Raw genomic sequence first — 24421 nt, forward strand, 5'->3', positions numbered from 1 at the left:
TATTGGATTAAACTGTATGATAAATCTGTGGTGGAGTAGGTACAGGTACATTGTGTCCATGAGCAACAGGTCTTACAGCAGTATGAAGGTTTGGATAAGATATTTCCTTCTTATTTTGAGTGTTGTACCCTTGCACATTATATGAGCAAATATAGCAGTTATCTCTATGGTTTCTAGGCTCATACCAAACCATTGAAATTCCAAAAGGCAAAGCCTTTTTTTTTTAACCTTTAATCCCTTGTCTCAACTCTTTGTTACAAATAGTGTAAACTGTATGTTGGGTTCATAATTTGTCTTGGTCCCCAAGTTTTATTCCAGAATATAAATAAGATACTTTTTGATAAATTCTGTAATATTTTACCTTTGTTTCTTTACAATAAAATGAACACAAATATATATATTTGGGTCATTTACACAATCTCCTGTTGCCACAACAATGAATAAGTAATATGAAAAGAAAAAAATAATGGCAAATACTATCTAGAAATGACACAGCATGCAGCCTGTTAACTATTTATGTACTAGAGGTGTGTTTGTCATGGGTTATAGAATGATTGATAAGGCTCCCACATCATAAGGCTTCACATCCCAAATCTATATCCAGTGGTTGTTAATGTTTTAAGCATAAAAAATGTGAGCTAATTTTAGTGAAAATGATTCACTTACGTAAAATTATATATGGCATTTTTTTGAAAAATATGTATTTGATACATTATGGAGAAAAATATTTTCATATTCAGGTGCAGGAATTATGTAGAGCGTGTAAAAATTTTAAGACAATAAAACAACCATACACCTGTGTAATTTGACACAAATTTCTGAGGTGTCATGTTCCCTACTGGTACAGAGGTAAGTGTATGGATTTACAATGCTAAAATCAGGGGATCAGGGGTTTGATTCACCTCAGTGGACTCAGCAGATAACTTGATGTGGCTCTGTTATAAGAAAATACACACACTAATGTGTCTTTTAGAAAATAGAAAAAGAAATCCATTAAAATATGAAATTAACAGTAATTCCCAAACCCCTTAATATATGTTTGATAATTGTACTAATTTCAAACTCACCAGTTTCAATTATTTTATTAAAGATAAATTGTCAGTTTTTTAATGTTTAAAACATGTTACATATAATTTATTTTGGATAAATCTGATTTATTATGTTATGTACATTACATCATACAATTTCAAATAGCTGGAAATTTTAATTTTAATTTAGAAGTTAATTGAATGTCAAAATGTATCAAATTTATGATGTTTGCTAACAAGGTTGATGTGCACTATTTTCTTTCTTAACACAATTTTTTTTAATATAAACAACAATACAAAAACAGAATCACCAGTATCATAATTAAAATCTGAAGACAGTATACCTTCTAACAACAATGATTCAGCCACCCCATTATTATGTAGAATATGTACAGGTATGGGATTGGCAGTATCATTTGTTAAAGACACAGAACCAACAGACACAAAATGTTGAAGTTTCTTTCTAACTACATCAACCTTTTTTATCAGTGGTGAAATGAACAACACTGGGTGATCTAGCAAAATATCATCCATGTGCAGACATAAACTCACTGGGTGTTGCCTCCCTTTCTTTTTCCTTTTCAAACATCAACAGTCACACATAACATGACCAGGTATTTTACAAAAATGGCAGACAGGCCTTGATGGAGTTTTATCCTCACTGTATAAAGATTTCAAATCAGAGAAGCTGGATTTTTTAGAAGAATCCTGAACTTCATTGGATTGAATAAATACAGGTTTTTGTCAAAATGGTAGAAGTTTCTTTTTACAAAAAGTTGTTTTTTTTGTGATAGAATGTATTCATCAAAAAGAACCATTGCTTCCTGTAGTGTTTCAACTTTTTTCCATCCAAGTAAGGTTTGAGGTTATCACTTGTACAGTGTTTAAATTCCTCAATTAGACATAATTGTCTTAGTTTGTCAAAACTGTTGCCAACATGCATAGAATTACACCATTGATCAATATAAACCTATTTTACAGGTAAATTCCATGTGAGCTTGATTATCTTGTTTACGATATACTCAAAACTTTTGGTGATAAGTCTCCGGTACTAACTCATATACTTTAAGAATAGCTGCTTTAACCTTATCATAATCCATACAGTCTTCTGGAGAGAGAGTAGTATAAGCTTCTTGTGCTCCAGTTAAAACACTGTAATAATAAGACTATTTTTCAGTAGTCCATTTCATGGTTTGGGTAATTTTCTCAAAATGTTAGGAAAATGTATTAACTTCATTTTTATTAAATGAAGGTACTTTAATATATCGATTGAGTTCAAAGTTGTTATTTTACCTTATTCAATTGGATTTTTTATCTAATTTACTTTCTTTCAGACTAATATTTTTCTTGGCTTTGATATGGGCTTGTTTGGCCTTGAGATGTTTACTTTTTCTTTCTGCTTTGAGATAGCCTTGTTCTTTCTCTGCTTTGATACGGGCCTTTTAAGTGTAATTTGTTTGGGTTTTAACTGGATTTCTAACTTATCTTTATCACTCAACTCTGATTGGCTAATGGAAATGCCAGAGTATTCCCCTAAAGCTTCCTCAACAACAAACCATTATCAAATAGTATTTTAATAATACACTTTTTAGTTCATTTTTTCATTGATTTCTTAACTTCTAATTCTAAAATGTTGGCCTTATCAAGCAATTCACTTTTGTTATATTTTTCTAGTTGTTGAGAGAGGATGATTAAAGTAAACCTTGATAATCAGATATGATCAATTTATTATATTAAGTATGATAACTTATCTTGGATGAGTCTCCAATTTATTATGTTATGCATGTTTTATGATTTCAAAAAGCCAGAAATTTTAATTTAGATGTGAGTTGAAAGTCAATATGTATCAAATTTATAATGTTTGCTAACAAGATTAATACACACTATTTCATTTCTTAGCACAAATATATTTTAATATATAAATAACAGTACAATTTGTAATAACAGCTATTCCAAATAATGATGTATATACAACAGTTTTACAAACAATACTGAGTCTTATATTTGGTGTAAAATTGAATCTTTTATTGGTGATTCACAGATAGTGAAGCAATTCTATATGTGTATACAAGCACATTTCAGTTGGTGGGAATGCTAGCTAGCTCTATTCTTGTCTAGTCTCATGTAAGTTTCTCACAGCTGAAGTTATACAATGTCTTGCCTAAATAACAATGTCCAAAACTAATTCTCTGAAGTTGAATGTTTCATAAGGTTCAATAAATACAAACAATCCTGGTTAAATATCTGTAGTTTTCCAATTAATAAGCATATATCGCAATTATAGCTTCTGAGATTTATAATATACTGACTGTAGGGAATCAGCAATATTACACTGTCTCCATGCTTGTTGCAATAGCTGCCTTTTATACTTATTAGGTGAGATTTTCAAAAGCTAAGTTGGCAACGATGTATTGTCGATTCTTACGCTTGAGAATTTTCTACAAATATGGAGAACAGGTGGGACTTTTGCAACACATATTTAACAATACAAGTTAAATACATTTCTAAACATATATTAAATTGAAGCAAAGATAGATATTAAAATAAGTGTATAACAGTCAATCTATTACAAACAAAACATTTTCTGAAGTCAAAATTTCAAGTGGATAATGCATTTTTTGTATGTTTCTTTGATCTTAAGGGTATCATCTTGTTCTTTAACCTTAGTGTGAGATTTACTTGATAAAATGATGCATATATATAAAATGATTATAAGTTTGCTCTAAACACACAATATATTAATTTTCTAAATGTCATTTAAACACTTTGATGTTTTTAAGTTGTTTAAATGATATACTTTTTCATGAGTAGATTTTGTTTCTCTTATGGCACAGATGAAACCTGATCTTCAGATGTATTTTTTAGATCCTCTCATTCAGTTAAAAAGAATCCAGCAGGTAAGATCTATATTTTATAGCTCAGTTTTGTTAGTGGCAATTTGTTAACTTTGTACTGCACATGCTGTGCATTTTCTATTTTTTAATGTGCATTGATCATGTACAATTTTAGGCTTGAATGTATTAGTTTTACCTATAATATTTTTTTTATTTTTATAGAAAGTTGAATGTGCCTTGTAAAGTTTATATTTGAATTGTGTAAGTCATTAATAATAAAATGACCTTTGGTGTAATTTATTTGTGTTAATATTCAATGAAAACACAAATATTGAATACCACTAATTTTCTAACAGACTTGTTTTGCGCATTAACTGTGAAGTTATGATAAGCCTAAATACGTTAAAGATTTCATAGTTAAAATGTCATTGTTTTGAAAAAAACAGGAAAACCAGAGTAAACAATATGTATAGCAAACTACGAAAACATACAGTAACTTTCAGTATTTATATATCTTTTAGATCTTTGAATTTCAACACAGTCAACAAGTGAGATTAATGAAGTTTTGGAGAGATCAGGTGAGATCAAGTAATTTAAAGTGATGCAATGAATTAGTATTTCAAGGTTAAATAATCTGAGAGTAAAAATAATGGTCAGTATATACTTTGTATTATGGGTCTGGTATTTTATCATATGTAGTGTAGATCTAACCTTTAAAATATTCTCTGATATTAAACATTGAAATGAAAGTTAACCTAGATTACAAAAAATTAAGATTTCTAATGACTCTGAGTTCAACATATTAAGGTGATTGGGTAGATTTTTAGATCATCCATTGTGTGTTTGCTTTGGAAGTTTACTTCTCTTGTGTCACTCCAAGCCTGTTTAATAAGACAGCCATCAATGATTGATACGTGTTATAACATAATGTTTAGGGACAACAAGGGGCCTGTTGGTCCATTTTAGCTGACACATCCTTTAAGCGAAACTAAAACTATTGAAAAAAAAGTTAAAGCCAGCCCTTATTATTCATATATCTATCCAGCTTTCTTTTAAACTCACTCAAATATACTGCCTTCACAATAACCAAAGGCAACCCATTCTATAGGCCAAACACCCTATTTTAAAAATAAAATTATCTTAGGTGAAGATGGCTTCTACCTTCCTAAATCTATATTTGTGTCTTCTAGTTCTGTAATTTTTGCTGTTTAGCATGAAAAATGTTGATGCATTAACATTATCAGTTCCTTTTACTGTCTTAAACACTTCAATCAGATCTTCTCTAATTCCTCTTTTTTCTCAAGAGAACACAATTTTAAGAATCTTTATCTTAATATAACAACCCCTCCATCCTAGATACCATTTTAGTAACCCTCTTCTGAACTCTTTCCAACAATTCAATGTCCTTCTTAAAGTAAGGAGCCCAAGACTGAACACAATACTCCAAATGTGGCCTAATTAATGACAAACACAATGAAATTATTTCCTCTTTAGACTTGTTTTCAATATTTATGTAGATACAACCCAAAATCCTATTTGCCCTACCCTAGCAGCAGCACACTGCTTGAATGGTTTAAAAGATTGATCAACCATTACACCAAGATCCTTTTCTTTCATGACACTTTAAAGGTTATTTCTGTCCAAATTACACTTATAATTTAATTTATGATAACCCACGTGCAATATCTTGCATTCCTTATAACTAAAACCCATTTGCCATTTATTTGTACAACTCTTAATCATGTAACTTCTTTTTTACAGCAGCAGTATCTTCTTTACAGCTAGCAATACCCAAGACCTTGATATCATCAGCAAATTTAACTAATTTATTGACCATTCCTTTATCTATATCATTAATGTAAATAAAAAAGAGTAATGGTAATAAGACTGAGCTCTGAGATACACCACTTGCAGCATTAATCCAGTTTAACTATACTTCATTTACAACAACTCTTTGTTTTTTTTCAAACTGCTTGTCTGTCTAGTTAGTTAACATTTCACTCACATGCACTGAGATAAGTTTCTTTACAAGCCTTTTATATGATTCTTTATCAAATGATTTCTGAAAATCCAGACACACATTTAACCTTTACTACATATATGGTAACATTTTCAAAGCATGTCAAAAGATTTGTAAGGCAAAATTTTCCCTGAGTGAAACCATGATGACTATCCAATAAAATTCTAAACTTTCTTAAACAACTTTGCAAAGTATTTTTTACCAGACTTTCCAAAACTTTTCCCACAACTCATCTAAGACTAATAGGCCTATAACTACTGGGACAACTTCTGTTTCTTCTTTTGAAAATAGGAGTGACACTAGATTTCCAATCTTTTGGTATTTGTCCACTGTTCAAAGACTGACAAAAAAGTGTGGCATGTCCTTGGTCTCCTTTAAAATCCTCAAGGAAATATAATCTGGGCCAGGACCCTTATCATTTTTTAAACTTTCCAATTTTATTTTAACAAGCTCAAAATTTATGTAATTGTCTTGTTCAACTTTTACTTTTTTATAACTTTATTTTTGGTATTTCTTTAATTTTCTGTTTTTCTCCTATAGATTTCTATTTCTTGTTGCTTTTCTTTCAGTGCTCCAAAATCATGATTTTTTATTAAATCTATGTATTCAGGAGATTTCTAACTGTCACATATCATTGTTACATTATGAAAAAACTCTTTCTAGGAAACATATCAATTAAAATATTAAAAATATAGCCTACAGTACTAAGATCATGCAACAAAGCCTGATAATCACTGTGAATGCAACTTGATCAAATTGCAGCCTATCTGTTTTTTAAATAACTTTTAAGACCTTTCTTATAGGTTGTTTATAATCTTTTTTTAAAAGCAGTCTAGCTACAGAAGTGTTATACAGAACACAAAATTAACACATACAGAAAAAAAAGCAAATGCAAATGAAAAATAAGCAGAACCTTTATTCTTGATAAAAGAAGTCATGGATTCTTTACTAATACTGGCTGAATTTCTGTATTTAGTTTTGAAATGTCTGGTTTATGGAGCTGGAGAGATAATTATTAACATTTACACAGATTAAAAGCCAGACTAAGAATAATGATAATATTACACTGTTAGGTTATATCAAAGTTGTACTACAGTATCCCATAATACTTATATCAAATACATCAGTAGTTATTCCTGTTACATATATTCAAGAGAGATAAATCACAATTCATATTAACTTGTACAGTTCTTGTACCACGAGTTGAAAGAATGATAGCCTCATAGATCAATCATTAAGATATGAAGTCCTTGTTGTAGTTACACTATTAGTGCATCTAGTTCAAAGGATATCACTTAACTTTGCGTGAAACATATATATATACACACACACACAAGAATATGAAAAAACAGATCTCACTGTATGTCAGTAAGGATGTATTTTGTACCATTTATTTTATGGAAACATAAAATTTGAGTAACTTCACAACCATTACATTACAAGCATGCCCAGGGGCGATCTTCTACATAAATATTAATCTCTTTATGTATGTCTTCAAATATATGCTCATTTTCCAGGAAAATTAACTGCCCTTGACAAAAGTAGAATGTCAGTGTATGGAAGTTATTTCAACAGACTAAATAACAAGTATATGCATGCTTTAGTTTATGTGGAATACAAAGAACAAAACATTATCAAACATTCTCATATTGTTTTGTGAATTTAAGCATTATTGTAATTTTAGATCTTTTGGGTCTGTTGCATTTACAAGAAAAATAATGCTTTGCTTGTTTGCATTTCAGGTAGAGAAGATCAGTTCCTTTAAAGATTGTTTTCAGAAAATGGAGAGAAAACTAATGAACTTTAAACGGTGCATTGAAGCAATTTTTAGTTATTAATAATGCAAAATATTTGTGTAGCTTTCTTTTACATTTAATATTGAACATTTCTATTATAGCTTATCTAAAGTTTCACAAGTAGGTCTAAAAATCTTTCCATTTGTTTAAATAATTGTTGTCAACTTTACAATTTGGTTAGATAAGAAATATGTTTGTCTATTCTTCCACAGTAACCCATACTTATCTACAGATTATGGTGTGTTTATTTTTAACACTGAATATCTCTAAGAATGCTATTTGTGAACCTTAAGTTATAAATACTTCACTTTTAAGTGGCTCAAAAAATTAAATCACTAGCTTTGGAGTTAGTATCATGAGTAATCCTGCTCAAAAGTGGAACTGATTCAGGATAAGATTTTGTTGAATGGGCAGCAACTGCCTATTATAAAAACTCAAGTATAGAGGATGTTTCAAAAGGCAGATGACTTTCAAAACATTGTCCCCATTTGTGCATTTTTACAATGGGCAGTTACTGTCTGTTGGACTAAATTTTATTAACAAACATTTCAAAAACAATCTATCAAAGAATTCAGGATAACCTGAAGATGCAATAGTTTTCAACACCCTTATTAAGTATTTCATACAGAATATTTATAAAAGGTGAAAATCTTATTAATTTATTGTATTAATACAAACAAAAGGATTAAAACAGTTAAAATTATTTGTATAACAAATTTGTTTCTTGTGAGAATCTTAATGTTAAGTAAGTGAATGGGATAATCTTTACTAAACTGTAGTTTTTTATAGGTTACTTTGGATGAACTTACAAATAAATGTAGCTTTAACAAGGTTAATCCAGCTAATACAAATCTTTTGTATTTTTACTACAAACAAGAAACAAAATTGTGATATTTACATACTTTTTTATGATGAATTATTAAATTTACACTTTTGTTTATAAACTACATATAAATCGAATGTGAAAAGGAATGAGGCTTAAAAGTATTTTTTACAAACTACCTTATCAATTTTCCTTTCTGGGAGGGTTCGATAGGTTAGTGACCTTGGTTTGTTTCAACCAGTAGCAGTTAACGTTTAATACATGAGGGTAAGCAATTCTTAATTTCAAATGAATTGATGTAAATGAATGAGAATAACCAAGAAAATCTGTAACCCATTGACTCCATTAGAGAGCAATACTATGGAAAAGAAATCATAATCACAATTATTGATAAATGTATTTCTACCATTATTATGTGTTGAAAAAGCATACAGTCTATAACTAGTGATCTTAGCTTGATTTTCTTATTATTTTTCTGTAGTTAGCTGTGAAATCAGCACTTCTAGAGCATATTTCAGAGGTATTCTCAGGTACACTGATTTTGTCCAAGAATAGTAAAGATGGATTTGTAAGATAATAGGAGGTTTAACATAAAATGTTATACAGAGTTAAAGCTATATTTTCTTACTCTGATTAAGTTGTGAAAAAAAAAAGATACTATACTTAATATTAAATATAGTGGAAACAATCTTTATTTATTCTGTAAAATAATCAGAATAAGTTTTCATTACCACCTTTACTGGATGTTTGAGAGCTCCCACTAAAGAAGGAAATATCATTGACAGTCTGCTAAGAGCTATTCAAGATTGAAAAAATATGGCATTACAGATACTGAAATAATTATTAAACTGTATCTCAGATATATCTTTACCTGCCTATGAAAGAGATTATTTTCACAGTTTTAAATTTACAGAAACTTTTCCCTTGAGAAAATACATGTAATACTTCTAGAATGATTCTTAGATAATGAGGGCAAAAGGAGTTTAGTTATTTCCTTGATCAATATTTTGTTAAACCTGTGCACCTGCAGGTGTGAAAAATTTAAAAATACCTTATCTTAAACAGCAGGGTTATAAAATTGTAGTATGCTTGCATGACACACCTTTCCCTCTTTATTATCCTGGCTGGTCTTAACTTTAAAATTAACTAAATAAATCATGCATCAATCAAGAAAAATATGTATGTAACTTATTCTCACCCATATAAAACACACAGTGACACATATGAAGAAGTAAAAGAACATAATTTTAAATATCAAAATATTAAGATAAAACTTATTTATAACATAAGATTAAAATTGAATATAACAACTTTTTAAAGACAAAGTTAAAAAGTAAGAAATAGATTGTACAAAATAAAATTAACCCTTCCATATACACAAAAGTGCAAGATACAACCCATCACAAAACACATTAAAGTACAAAATCAAACATACTCTTTAAGTGAAAGTTATGAAACAAAGTCAAATTAAAACTTAACAGTATGCCAAAAAAGAAAAAAAATCCGTTATAGACTGGAGATGATTCATAGTACAAAATGTACATTGAAACCCTACTGACACTGAATACAAAAATAAACCCTTTATCATAAAACAAGTAAGAAGCAAATTTTCTTGACATAAAGAAAAAACATAGTAAAATGCAAAAATTTGACATTAAACCAAAGCAAAAAATTATAGCAAAAGTAACAAGTGCAAAATGAATCCTAAACATTAAATAATATTGATAATAATAATAATTTAAAAAACATAATCACAAATAGAATATGAAACCCTCAAAAAAAATAAAAGAATTTGGCAAAATGCATAAGTGTATGTATAAATGACCAATACAAAATCAATTCCTTAGAATCAAAATCAATTATTACTCACTCATTGTGTAAGGTTCCATCAACAGGTTTTTGAGGGTGACAGTAAACTTCTTGCTGGCAGCATTTTGCTGCTATATTATCTCCTTGACTTGAGGTGGTATGTCTAAAGTCTTGATGCCAGACCATGTGTACCCTTTGAAAAATCCTCTATATTTAGTGCATCAGCTAGCAATGCAATTTTATCCATAGGCTTTACATGTTCAGTACAGCTGTCCCCTGGGTCACTGAAGAGAAAGTTTTCCAATTCTTCTAATTTTATACAAATGCCAAAGACAGCAGGTTAGCAAACAGAAACTTGAATGAATGTGGCAAAAACTTTGGCTAGTTGAATAGAAAATGTAGTTTTAAGGATCAAGGGCTTGATCTTAAATTGAAATTTAGGATTAAAATGTAAAGTCACCAAATCCTTATAAGTCAGATGTTCAGAGAGAAGTGTTGGTTTAAAGCTGTAATAGCCAAGTTACAACACTTCTTTGGCTTAAAGATACATCTAGATACAGATTAATACAACTATAGAACTATCAAATAATAAAATTAATGCTTTTATCTAATGATGTTTCTACAGGCTTACATGTATTCACGTGAATACTGCATGTAAACAGTGTACCCTTTGTACTTGTGGATCATTTCCCTTTGCTTCATTGGGTCTTATGTTTGATGAACATTCAGCTGTGATGCCTGCTACAATCAGGCTAACCAACAGAAGGTAAAAAGGGACAATTTTCCAGGGGCCCAGAAAAATGAAACATTGTTATGCTGTAAAGCCTATAAAACTCTCTTAGGCTACATACCTTTATTTCATCATAAAAAACATAATTTTTTATCTCTCTTTGTATATAGATTCTTGACACGTTAAAAATTATTAAAATAATAATTAGAGTAATAATTAAATATATATTTGTTGCTTTTAAATTCAACAGATATTTGTTGTTTCTTTATTAACATTTTGGTACTTATACTTTGAGCTAAAAATGGCTGCTGCTGTAATTTTCCCTTGTTTATGAGTTTGTTGTTGTTCTAATGTAGGATCCTCTTTTAATAATTTCTTTAAAATGTTTAAAAAGAGAGAGAAATAACTGAAATACCTGAAACAAGTTAGCCACCATATAAATGCCAGTCTCTAGCTACTGACCATTTAAATCCATTAATATCTACATCATACTGGTGTTAGATTTTGCTCAGGTAGAGGTTTAATATAGGCCAGGTATGACTTAAAAGTGGCATCATTTAGGTGCTACTTTTTTACTTCCATATGCACACTCCCACTTTGCATTTTCCTGCATTTCAGTTGCATCATGTACTGAGACTGTTAGAAAATCATTCATTAAAACTGTGTGATTTCATGCTATTCCAATCTGTACATTAAAAATATTCACTGATTACTTCATAAAATCCTGATTACTTTAAGTTTAAATTTGGTGCACATGCAATTTTCTAAAGACTTTTGAATAGATCGAATCAAAATTTTTTTACTGCCAATACTGTAAACACTAAATCAAACTTTTTCCCCTCAAATGTAGTGTAAACTATCTATTATTCTTACTTCTTCAAAGAAAATCCACTACATGCTGAATATTTCAATTTAAAACATTCTCTCACTAACATTAATTAAAATGCACTTATAGCCCAATTGCTCTGTTCCAATAAATGCCAGTTAATTAAAATGCCTAAAGTACTGTATCTTTAAGTAATTCTTAACAAGTCAGTATTCACAGTTCACAACAGATTTTTAAGTTATATGGCCCACAGTTTTATTTTTTGCTGTCTCCACTTATAGTTTAATTAGAAACCCAGTTAAATTATAATAGTTATAGGACACTATAACTATTATATTACACTATTTACTAACAGCAACTGTACCATACAATTTTATTATTAAAGTAATTAGAATGCAACTATCAGAAACTTTTTGAATTAGATAAGATAACCAAAGTGAAAATACTTGAATTAAAAACTTCTACATGAGGAATGTGTTTGTGAGATGTGTGTAGTACTATTCTATAAAGTTTATTTGTTGTAACATGAGGTTTGTTCTCACTAGGTAATTTATTACTTTGTTACTCTAGTTTAACAATTAGACATTTTGAAGAGCAGTAACAAAATAAAAATAAATTAAAGTAGTTGTGAAAAGGTTTGAGGACTGAAGATTTTAGGATAAATAACTGTGATTAGTTGTTACAATATGTACTCATTGTATTTTTACATAGTGGTTACAAGAGTCAAATGAACCAATCCTGTATACAGTGTCATGGTAGAAAAAGTAAATGAAAGTTATTGATGTTCATTGAGGAGGTTCTAGAGTTATGCAGTTTAAATATATAAACTTGCACTCAGACTGACTCAGTGGAGACTTCATAAATTCGTAGTCAAATCTTTAGCAAAAAATACTTAATTAAAAATTCTGAATTTTTGTTTCCAATGAAATTTTAATGTTTACTAAATGTTTGTAAATTTTTTGAAGATTTACTTGTAAACCCAGAGTTTCAGTTTGTATAGTTTCATGGTTATGTGTTGGTTTCATTATTGGTCAAAATAGCAAAGCCCATATACTGAGGATTAACCTATGATTGTAGCAAAAACCTCTCACCCTTGGACTTTTGGCTAGTACCAGGCTGAGATGACCTAAACATCAAGGGTATGGTACTATAAGCATATTAAGAGACTTCTACTTTTTCTAGAACATTAAGTTCCTGCCCTCTAGTGGAAAAATGCCAGATTTTATTAGTTAGTTGATCCATTGGTTCTGTTACCTATGGTTATCCTGATACTATACCTCCTGTCACAGAGAGGCTCATGACTTATCCATGATTCACCAACTTCAACATTTTCTTACTTGCTAACAAAACATCTCAGGTTGGTGGTCATCATCCATCAATGGTGTCTCCAAATTTTCACATCTAGTCTTGAATTAAATTGGATCAATGATGGGGGTGAATTCCTTTGAATTAGCAAAGACCTAGGATAATAGAGATATGTTCCTTTAATCACATATCCATCAGACTACACATCATCACTGTGGGCATCAGTTTTCTGTGTGTCCTGCACACTGAGATTGATTATCAGAAGGAAAGCTTGATCAATCATTCTGAGTGCATCAGTTATCCTTCCTAAATCTTTATTGCTATGAGAAAAATTTATCAACTTTCACAGCATTGGCAGAAGTCTGATATCCAGGAAAGGACATTCTGTGGTCAAGGTATTAATATTTTCTCCTTCCTACCTTCTCTGTCATATTTTTTAGTATGCTGATTTCCATTAACAGAAATCAGGTGGAATATGTTTTGCAAAGTTAAACTGTGTTCTATAACTCTAGCTGAGTCATAAAAAGAGATTGGACATTATTAAATACAATGAGAACAGTCTTTATTCATTTCACAGTCATTATAAATGTGTTCATAAAAGATGGCTCCTTTACTAGGGATTGGAGAACTCCCAGTTAAGAAAGGAATCTCTTTAAATCTCTGTGAAAAATTACTTAGAAACCATAGCATTAATTAAAAGAAACAGTAATACTCTTCTTCTGATGGCATGTGCACAAACCACATTATCCTTCAAGTATTATCTGATTCACTTGTCTTTTATTTTACAGAAATATTTCCCATGAGAAGAAACATAAATGACACTTAGATAACTAAGCTGAATGAATTTAGCTACTTTCTAGAATCTAGACCAATGTTCAGTGTTATATCTACATGCACCAGCATGAATTAAAATCTTTAAAAAAACTCCTATGTTAAACAAAGTGAGAGAAAACACATGATATGTCCACCTAACACAATCCCAATGTATTTATTGCATAAAGAGCCATTTCTAGAGTAGAGGAGTGGACTTGCATTGAATACTTGATATTTGTTTCACATTAAGTGCAAAAATACAAAGTGAGCTCTCTTTGCTGTGTTCATCAAGGATATTGAAACCCTTTTTTTAGCATTATAATCCTTCAAACTTACCATTGATTCACTAGCAGGCAATTCTTGGAGAAAAAGAAATTTATGTAAAGAAAGTCTCTGACATTTTCTTTATCTTTCACCCTCACCCCTCCTTAACAAAATATCACAATTTAACAATTTGGAAAGTTAATTTTCAAGATGTAAGTACTCTAAAAGTGGGAGTGGTTTAAACATTGTCATAAGAATATGCAACTTTAATTATTTTAAACAACACAACCTTACAGTTATTTCATATTTTGTTTACCATTGTTAAGTAAATTCCATTTTGATGCACAATGAAATATTTGTGAAATTGCTTTAGTGAAGCAGTTGTTAATAAAAATAATCATATTTTCAATTTTTATCAGGGACATAAATTGCTGGCATTGACTTAATTATATGCTACAGTTTGTAATATGTAGTAGATCAAGATATCAGTATTTAATTGAATAACAACATGTAATTAAAAAGGCCTGTTTTTAGTTTATGCTAAAATGTTCCTAAAAATATTATGTGTAAAATCTGCAATGAATCAAAGTTTTGCAGCTTGCAGTTTTAAATACTTAAAATTTTATACATAAATTTTTAGAAACTGCTCTTAAACTTATATTCTGATATAAATTGTTTTTAGCTTGTTAGTTTATTTTTCAAATATTAATCAGTACAAACCATAAAGGCCTGGCATGGCCAAGCCTGTTAAGGGGTTTGACTCATAATTTGAGGGTTGTGGGTTTAAATCCCAGTTGCACCAAACATGCTCGCCCTCCCAGCAATAGGGGTGCTATAATGTGATGGTCAATGCCACTATTCATTGGTGAAAGAGTAGTCCAAGAGTTGGTGGTGGGTGGTGATGACTAGCTACCTTCCCTCTAGTCTTACACTGCTAAATTAGGGAAGACTGGTGCAGATAGCCTTCGAGTAGCTTTGCGCAAAATTAAAAAACAAACAAACAAACCATAAAAATAATGTAAACAATATAAAAAATATTAGTTGACAAAACTAAAAATAAAACAGTATTGTACTGAAGAAAAAATAAGGGTTGGTTCTGTTATATATCTATATTTTGGAGCTGGTGAGCTTTGTTTGATTTTGTATTATATCTAAAAGAGTTTTCCCTACTTTAAACTGTGAGAGCATTATAAGAGTTCCATCAATCCATTATCTTGGTGATAGAGGATGTTTGCTGGCTTCTTTCTCTCTAATTAGTGGCTCAAAATTAAGGATGGTAGCAGGTAGCCTTAGTATGAAAATAAAAATAAGAAATTAACTTACACTAACCTGTTCTTTATAATAACTAGAGATTGTGCAGTCAACATGCAGAAGGATAGATGTAGTAATTTGTTGTAGGTACAAAAAAAGAAATGATGCAAAGTTGAATTAAAATCTAAGGTCACCAAGAGTTATTCTGGGGTCAGAGGTAACTGTTTACCTATGGTACTTTAAGTAACTACCCTATAGCTGGGGGTAATTCCCTCATTACCCCCCTTTCCCCTATTGATGGTCTTAATAAAGACAAACATTTTATTCACTGATTAAAGAAGAAACAAATATTGGTTGTTCGTAGATGTAGTCAGAACATTGCATTGATGTGTTTATATATAAAATATGATGAACTCAATAAAAGTATACTTTGATTACAAAAGAAGAAAGTAAAAAAGTGAATTTTGTTTGTTGTTAAGCACAAAGATGCACAATAGATCTCTGTGCTTACTGTGTCCATTATTAGTATCAATACTTATATTTTAACATTATAAGTTGTCAGATTTGCTGCTGAATCTCTGGAAAGCTAAATTAGAATATAAATTGTACTTGCAAATAAACCTAGAACTGTTGTAATCAAAGCACTTGAGTAAACACAATCAACAGAATCAATGGTTAAAAAAGCTAGAAACATGAATGAGACTTCAAAGACAAATTTAGTATCCTCCAAAATTACTTTTATTATTCAGCTTCTCTCTTTAGTTGACCAATCAGAAAATGGGATCGTATATAACCAGAGATATATTTGATCCATGTGAAAACAGTAGAGCAGTCCTACATGTACCAGGTAAAATAAGAAACAGTACAGTTATCTGCCACAAAAACAAAACACCTGAAAATGAATTGATATATTTTTGACTGGATTGAGGATATTTCATATTAGAATGTTAGTAAATATATAAATATTTTCTGAGTATAAAATATAAACTGTGCTACCATTAAAAACATTATTGTATAACTCTAGAAATTTATTTTTGTTTGACTTTTGAAAGCATTGAAAGTTTTTTGTACCTTAGTGATAATGCCACACTTCAAGAAGAAAATCACATCTTACGCAAGAAACTCATTCAGAATGATTTGAGGTGAGCATTCATATTATTTTACAAATTTCATGCTTAAAAATGATAAGATACTATTATGACCAAGCTTAAGAAAACAAAAAATATCATTAATGGTTTCCAGTCTCACAGATTTAATAATGTACTGATTATATTTAGTATTATGTAGCATACCTTTGTGTGAATTTATTACACAACTTAAATACATTAACTTTTCATCCAATTTTTTGTTTAAAAAATACAATAATATAAGACAGTATCATCACAGAATAGTTTATGTCATTTCTTGATATTATTTGAGTATTCTGAACAATAAGCTTTCATTTTTCATGTATTTTTTAAGAAAGCTTGTTTGGTTGTTTTGTAATTTTGCACAGATCTACAAAATGGGTTGTGTTCTGTCCACCAAGAGTATCGAAACCCACTTTCTAGGCTTGTAAGTTTAGACATACCATTAAGCCACTGGGGGTTTTAAGAAACCATAACCAATTGTGAACATATTTTTACTTTAAACATTTAAGTGGTTGTATACTATTGTATAAATGTTTAATACTTATGAACAACTTAAAACTCTACATGTGAACTTGGTTTGTTTTAAAAGAAGGATTCAGTTTACTAATTTATGTTAAAAGAACTGAAAAATTTGCATTTTTTTTGTTATTCTTGTTTTGCAAAATAAGATATCAAGAAAATCTACTTGTGGTTATAAATATTTTGTATAAGTAATGATCTGATTGTGACAAGCAAAAGACAGTATTGACATTCAGCTGGCATCATTCTTCATGCATGTTTATGTGATTTCCATTTGCTATTTTAAAACCTAAAAATTATGAATGTTAGGAGAAGGAGCAAACTTTTAACACAGTGAGATCACAAATAAGCATATAATAATCAAATATGGAAAATACTTTTTACTCTTAGTGCTTACTTCCTGGAAAAAAGATGAAGTAAGTAAGTGGCTCAAGACTCAACATTCCCTTTCTGTGATTGTAAATGATGGAATGTAGTTTTCTGTCACTAAAAATATAATACACAATTACTTGATTTTCACAAGAAAATGGAGATTTCAATAAGCTAATTTGTAGAAGACCATATATATATATATATTGATTTATTAGGGGTATTGTGAAAGAGACAAAAAACATGATGTAAAGTTAGACAAAAACAACTTTATTAATTGAAAACAAACAAAAGAATGGTTGATTGACTTGGTAAAGGAATACTGTAATGTGATAAGTTAAAATGAAAATAAAAATTGAAAAAAAAAACTAAATAGAAGAAACTGCAGTTTGTTAAATGAGGGAAAATGGAAATAAAATTTACTTAGAAAATAAACTGAAATGTTTTGGCTTTTGTATGAAAGTGTGCAGTTAGCAAAAGATGCAGCAAATAAAGTGAGATTCACAAGCACAAGCAAATTTTGCCTCTTCCAACCAGAATCACATCTGGTCAGAAACTACTGAAGCTACTCTCATGTTCTGAAATAATTCACTTCTCTGTACAAAGTATCTAAATATCTTTCATCTGCCTTTGACATTTTGTGAATGCTGCTAGACTTGAACTGTCTTCTACCTAAAGCATGTGTTTTGACATGAACTGCACTAGTTTATGATATAAATATAAAGCAATAAAAATTTAAACACTCATTTTTGTGAAATTTGTTCTGTCTTTTCACAATGTTAATATTATTTACTTTAAAGCTTCATTAGCACTAAGTAACTAAGCAAGATTCTTGATCTCAAGAAATACTCAACCATGAATTCTTGCTGATACTGTGCCTACTATGTCTGTATCTACTAGAGGCTCATTGAGTGTTGAAGGCATTTTTGTCATAGTTTATCACATTTTGGGTTCTTAGCTGCCTTCTTTTTCTCATCTCTTTGTCCCAACATCAAAAGTGCATTATTCTCTCTTTCTGAAATTCATCATATTGATGACAACTTTGATTGGTTATTTCTACATACCAAGCTCCCATTAGGTCTTTGTATATCTGTTGAGGAAAATGTTCTCCAAATCGTTTTGTATATTTGATTATTCAGGTTTTTTCCCCCTTTCTTGTGTGTCTTTTGATTTTTCTCATTTCTTACTGCATAATCTTACACTGAAGATTATTTGATTTTTTTATTCTTCTCCAGACATATGTGTCCATGATGGCTTGTTTCTGGATCAACTTCATTCCTACTTTCAAATGTCTCATTCTCCTTTACTCCAGGATCTCTCCCCCTTTTCAACTAGGGGGGCTAATCTTCTGTTTCTAGTAATACTCTCTATTATTTGGTTTTCTTTTCTTTACCTTTATTTCTTACCCATTTCAATTGTTACTTGCCTTCTCTTCATTTACTGTTTGAAGCTCTATACTATGAACTTAATGGCCTTCAGTTCTCAGTACCATGGTCAAGATTTTGCCTTTTACCTTGTCTTTGCTTACATGATTCTGTTGCTTATCTCTTTATCATTGTCTTCCCAATTCTTATCTGTGTGAACTCCATCTCACTTATTTTCTTCACCATGAAGTCTTCAGAGGTGTTTGTAATACTTTGAAGGTTTGGTTTGAGGCTGATGTCATTCATCCTTTATTTTTGTCTCTCACGAATCCAGTCCTGTTCTTTTATGCCATGAACTCTTCACCTCTCTTACATTTCCATGTTTCCCGTTTGCCTACTTCTTTTTGCAATTCCCATTTTGACGAACTGAAGATCACATGTCTTGTCAGTAACTCTCTCCCTTTGTATCCCCCTCAAGGTGGATTTCTGTACATGGTGAGAGGATCTCCCAGAGAAGGTTCTGTTTCAGTTTACCTCCTCTGGGATCTGAACATCCACCCACATGTTTGCTGTGCATGGCCATCTGTGAATGGGAGTAGAGGATCCTTGTGATTGAGGGGTCCAACCCTAATAGACCACTTTGGCATTGAATGCCTGTTGACAAGCAGTCCTGAGTTAGAGTCAGCCAAGTACCAGTGTTGGATGTTCTTAACAGGTGCTGTGGATATTGTGTATAATGGTGATGTTTGGGTATAGTGCTCACAGAACCCTGGCATTACTGCAGTGTTCTTGTTTGGCATTGCATGGTGGTTGGGGACAGTGGGCACTGAAATGTTCTTACTTTATTATGGATACCCCAATTCATGAACAAAAAATAAAAATTGTTAAAAAAATGATAATTGGTAAATGGCCATTAATCGATGACTTTGTTCAGCAGTCACCATCAGTCAGTTTCTGTACCTAGCTTTCTCATTTTGCAATCATTATCTGAAAAAATCTTTGGACAGATTTTTATTTTTTTATTTGGAAAAGATTAGAAGGGGTTGCTGGCTCCCTAAGTCAGTAAGAAAGTTACATTCTGGAGGCTAAAACTTCTCCTGAATTAAAAGAACATTGGGGAGATACCCATAGGGGTCACTCTCCATACTACTCTGAGCTCCTCATGAGGAGTTAGTGTTGAGAGGGACTTGAAGAACATTCCAGAGTCAGAAAACTACCATGTATGGACAACTCACCACCTTGATTTCTAATTCTGCATTCATTGTTTGAGAAATATTTAGAGCAAATGTTCCTCTTTTTTTATTCAAAAGGGATTAGAAGGGCTTGCTGGTTCCCCAAGTCATTAAGGAAGCTGTACTCAGGAGATATCTTGGTGGAAACATTTTCACTACACACACCAGAATTCCTCCTGAGTTCAACATGCATTGGGAATATACTCATTTAGGTTACTCCCCATACTACCCTGAATTCCTCAAGAGGAGCTATTGTTAAGAGGGACTTGACAAACTTCCCCAAGTTGGAGATCCTTGTTAGTTTTTCCAGCCAAGGTGTTTCTGTGGTGTGCCAAATCTCCACTTGCAAAGATGGAATGATGATGTCTACTAATATTCTGATTTTAACATTTACATCATCATGTCCAGCTGCCACAGTCAAGGCAGGTTATCTGAACTGTAAGGCATGACCATACATTCCCAACCCTCTCAGATGTTTCCAGCATCAACAGTTTGGTCACTCAAAGACTCAAAGAGTGCAAACTGGAACCACACTGTGTTAACTGTAGTGGTTCACATCCCTCTTACTCTATTTCTTGCCCTAAGTGGGTGGAAGAGAAAGAGTTTCAACAATATCTCCTACCCAGATGCTCAGAAGTTATTGTACCTCACTCCATTGCAGACATATGCTGCTGCACTCCATTTTACTGCCACAGTGGGAGTGCATGCAGATCTCTGTTGCTCCATCAGAGTAGTTTGCAAAACATCTGGAGTCTCTTGTCTTCCATGATTAGAAGAGTTGACCAGTCTATGTCTACTCTCATCTCTGTCCCCACCACTCCTTCTGTTGGCTGCCTGGGTTCACTTCCTTTCACTTTGGGTTTGAGTGTTTCCTCAGGTCCACCTTCTTCTTCAACTCTGGGATGCAAAACAATTATTCATTCATGCCCTCAATTACTGGAATCTTCATCCACAAACATTTCTCTTGCCCTGAATCATGTAGAAGCTATGCAGTACACAAACTGTACTGTTTATACAGACTTGCTTAACTCTCTACTATCCTTGGAATCTCTTCACATTAGTTCTCACCTTGTTATCATTGATATTTAAAACTGACTGGTCTATTTCTCTTTATCATTCATTTCTGGATACCAGGCCACTTTAGTATTCATGGGAACAAGCTCACTGACACTGTAGCTAAGTCCATCTGCTTTGGTGCTGTCACTGCAGTCTATCCCATACATGGACAATGGTCCTGGATTCAAGACTCAGCTCTGCCCCAGTTGGCAGTCGACTTGGAGAGAGCAACGTGATAACAAGCTTTTCCAGATCAAACTTTCTGTTGCTTTTTGGCTGTCTTTCTTCCGTAGTGATCAGAAAAAGGAAGTTGTTCTGGCTAGGCTAAGCCACAGTTTTTTAACTCATCATTTCCTTTTATCTGGGACCGATGTACCAGTGTGTGGTCTGTGACACTCAAGTCACAATAGCTCACATTTTACTGTTGTGCTGTCATTACGACTGTAAGCAATGGGACCATTTTAGACATGTTTTTACTATGGGTTCACCCCTGACGTTAGACAATGTCATTGGTAATGATTACAATGTCAACCTCAGTTGTGTTTTTAAATTTTTAAAGGCCATTGGCTGTTTTAATTCTCTTTAAGTTTTTATCTGACTTTGGGCCACTGTTTTAGTTTTAACTTAATTTCCAATCACACTTTATAATACTCTCACTGTCATTTTATTTTCTTTTACAAGTTTTTTGGTGCAAAAAAGTCTAGTTTCTTCAAGCTATAAAATGCCAAACAGTAACCTTTATACCCAGTTAGCTGAAGTTTCATGGCACATTTGTTTATGTTTGCAGAACTCTGTATTTCTTTAGTGACCAACTAATGAGTCATTCAGGTTCTAACTCATAGCCTTACTCTTCACTTCCTTGTCTGTCCATTTTTTTCTGTTTCTTTTCTTCCTAGTTGATAGTTTGATAGTTAATGTCTTTTACATCTTGATGTTATGGTATCAGATATTTTGAACATGAATGTGATCAAGAGAATCATTTGCCCTTCTCCAAGGGCAAATACTTAGTATCACAACAAATATATTAGTGTAAAAGCTATTCAATAATTTAATTTTTCAGTACTTTATACATCTGAGTTTTAACTTGTAGGTTAACTAGTAGCAAAATGTGAATATGGATGTAAAAATATACTCTTTAATATAACTTATTTGTGATACAAAACAAGTTGTTCTTTTCTAGGAAGTCATTTACTGATACATCTGAAGGAATAACAGAATCACCAAGACAACTAAATGGTATGTAAATAATTATTTAATTCTATTTATTGGTGTTTTAATGGATATAAAGTAGTGCATTAAAGTTCTTAAACCAATAATGGAATGTTTTTCTTGATTAAAAGAGATACTTAATGAAAAATCATGAAACAGCTTAAGATATCTTCAGACTGTTGTTTTTTAATTCATATAATTAAAGCATAAATGAGAAACGTATAATTTTGCACTATGTTTTTTAATTTTTGTTCATCAGCAGATTTCATTTTTATAATTTGTTTAACATTAAAATGTGAATTATGAAACAAAGTTTAGTAGTTTTGATGAAATTGGCATGATAATGGGCATGCATATATTTGAAAGCAACTTAAAAATGATTCTTAAAAGTGTACATAAAATGCTATGGAACAAAGTAATCATAGTGAAAATATTCCTTTATTCACACCTAAATATGTATAATAATATGAAAATAATAGTAATGTTTAAAATTAATTTTTAAACAAGGTTTGTGAATTGTGATTTAATTATGGTTTCATTGTAGTGTATATAGATATAGTTTTAAGTTTCAAGCCAACTTGCAAAATTTTGTATGAGTAATGTGTTGATACATATATCCATAGACATTGTAAGCATTCCTAGTGCACTGTGCTAATATTTAAATAAATGGTAATATGTCATAAAAATATTTTTATATTGTAAAAAAACAACAAAAGGAATGTGATGGCCATTGAAACATTTTTACATGACAATTTTTATATAAAATTCGATTTCTCACATGCACTAATTACAGGTAAGTGTTGCAACTTCAATAGTGAGAACAATGTCAGAAATGTTATGGAGATTTGAATTTGTATTTGTAATTGAGTTTAAGAAAGAAAGTGAACACAATGCAAAACCAGCAAAACAAAAACATTTTAGTTTACATACAAGACATAAGAAAAACAAATATAATTCAGTAAAAAGACATAAACATATTTATGTAGATGTGGAGGAAGATCTCTTTGTAGGCAGATTCTGGATCAAACTGTGATAGCTAACATTATATAGGGAAAATAATTGTATCATCTCTCTCAGAATGTATGAGGTACATGTGTCAACATCTAGTCATTCCATAAGTAAAAACAGTTTGGAGGCTATATTCTCCACGTGTCAGTAATCCCATTGCACAATTGATGTTTCTGTAAAAAGTATACAGTTTTCAACCATGCAGTTTTACCACAACCTCTTTTATAAGAAACTTTGAGTAGTGCCAAAAAAGGATGATGTGCTACAATATATATATATAATAGTAACTATATTAGAACAAGTTATGCAGTTACCATAGTAAGTTCTCTGTTGTAAATTCTCTTTTTGCAGTCACATTTGCATACATTTGAAGAACTTTTGAATTTTCACCTATATATATTACATAATAAACACCTGATGTGTTTCACAAACCACTACACATCTATCCAGATACTTTAAGAGGTTTATAATGCTTACAAATTTCAATGACACTGTTTGAGTTCAACAGAATGGGTGATTGAGCAAAATGTTTTGTGGCTCATGATTAAACATTCTAACTCTTATATGCTGCATTTTGTATTGTATAATTTGCACTGATTTAATTAAAGTTATTTTTTTTTAATTAGCTTAGTTTCATTTGTATAGCCAGTTTATTTTATTAGGAATTCTTAATAACTCTGTGATATGTGATTGAAGAAACAGTTCAAGTTAAACATTTTATGAGGTATGATTGAATGAATAGTTTGATTTAATTATTGTGCACTATATATATCACCAAAAAAGTGATTCAGGTACCCAAAAAGAAGAGTTAATGTGAACTTTTCAGAAATTATTCATCCCAGATGATATACACTAATATTTGATTACTCTGCTTAACCCAATGAAAAAAGTCAATAATTGTTGGAAATTGTAATAAGTGTTGCCAAAATAGTGTTAAAATAATTAACAAGATATAAGAGTAGATACCTGTATCACAATAAAGTTAGTCTGCTTAAAATAAAGAAATTCCATTGATCATAGTAACAATATGAAAAT

General features: G+C 31.0%; 1 protein-coding gene across 5 annotated transcripts in view; it reads left to right on the top strand.

The window, feature by feature from the left end:
• LOC143236670 (E3 ubiquitin-protein ligase RNF212B-like) overlaps window positions 1-24421 on the top strand; it is a 131488-nt gene that overhangs the window by 35842 nt on the left and 71225 nt on the right. For all 5 annotated transcript variants that reach the window (XM_076475059.1, XM_076475055.1, XM_076475056.1 and 2 more), the window contains 5 exons: window positions 3863-3925; window positions 4384-4440; window positions 7625-7692; window positions 16576-16641; window positions 22350-22405. In XM_076475059.1, the coding sequence (XP_076331174.1) occupies window positions 3863-3925; window positions 4384-4440; window positions 7625-7692; window positions 16576-16641; window positions 22350-22405 (310 nt within the window). The remainder of the gene's footprint in view (window positions 1-3862; window positions 3926-4383; window positions 4441-7624; window positions 7693-16575; window positions 16642-22349; window positions 22406-24421) is intronic.

This window comes from Tachypleus tridentatus, chromosome 13, assembly GCF_004210375.1.
Source record: "Tachypleus tridentatus isolate NWPU-2018 chromosome 13, ASM421037v1, whole genome shotgun sequence".
Taxonomy (NCBI): domain Eukaryota; kingdom Metazoa; phylum Arthropoda; class Merostomata; order Xiphosura; family Limulidae; genus Tachypleus; species Tachypleus tridentatus.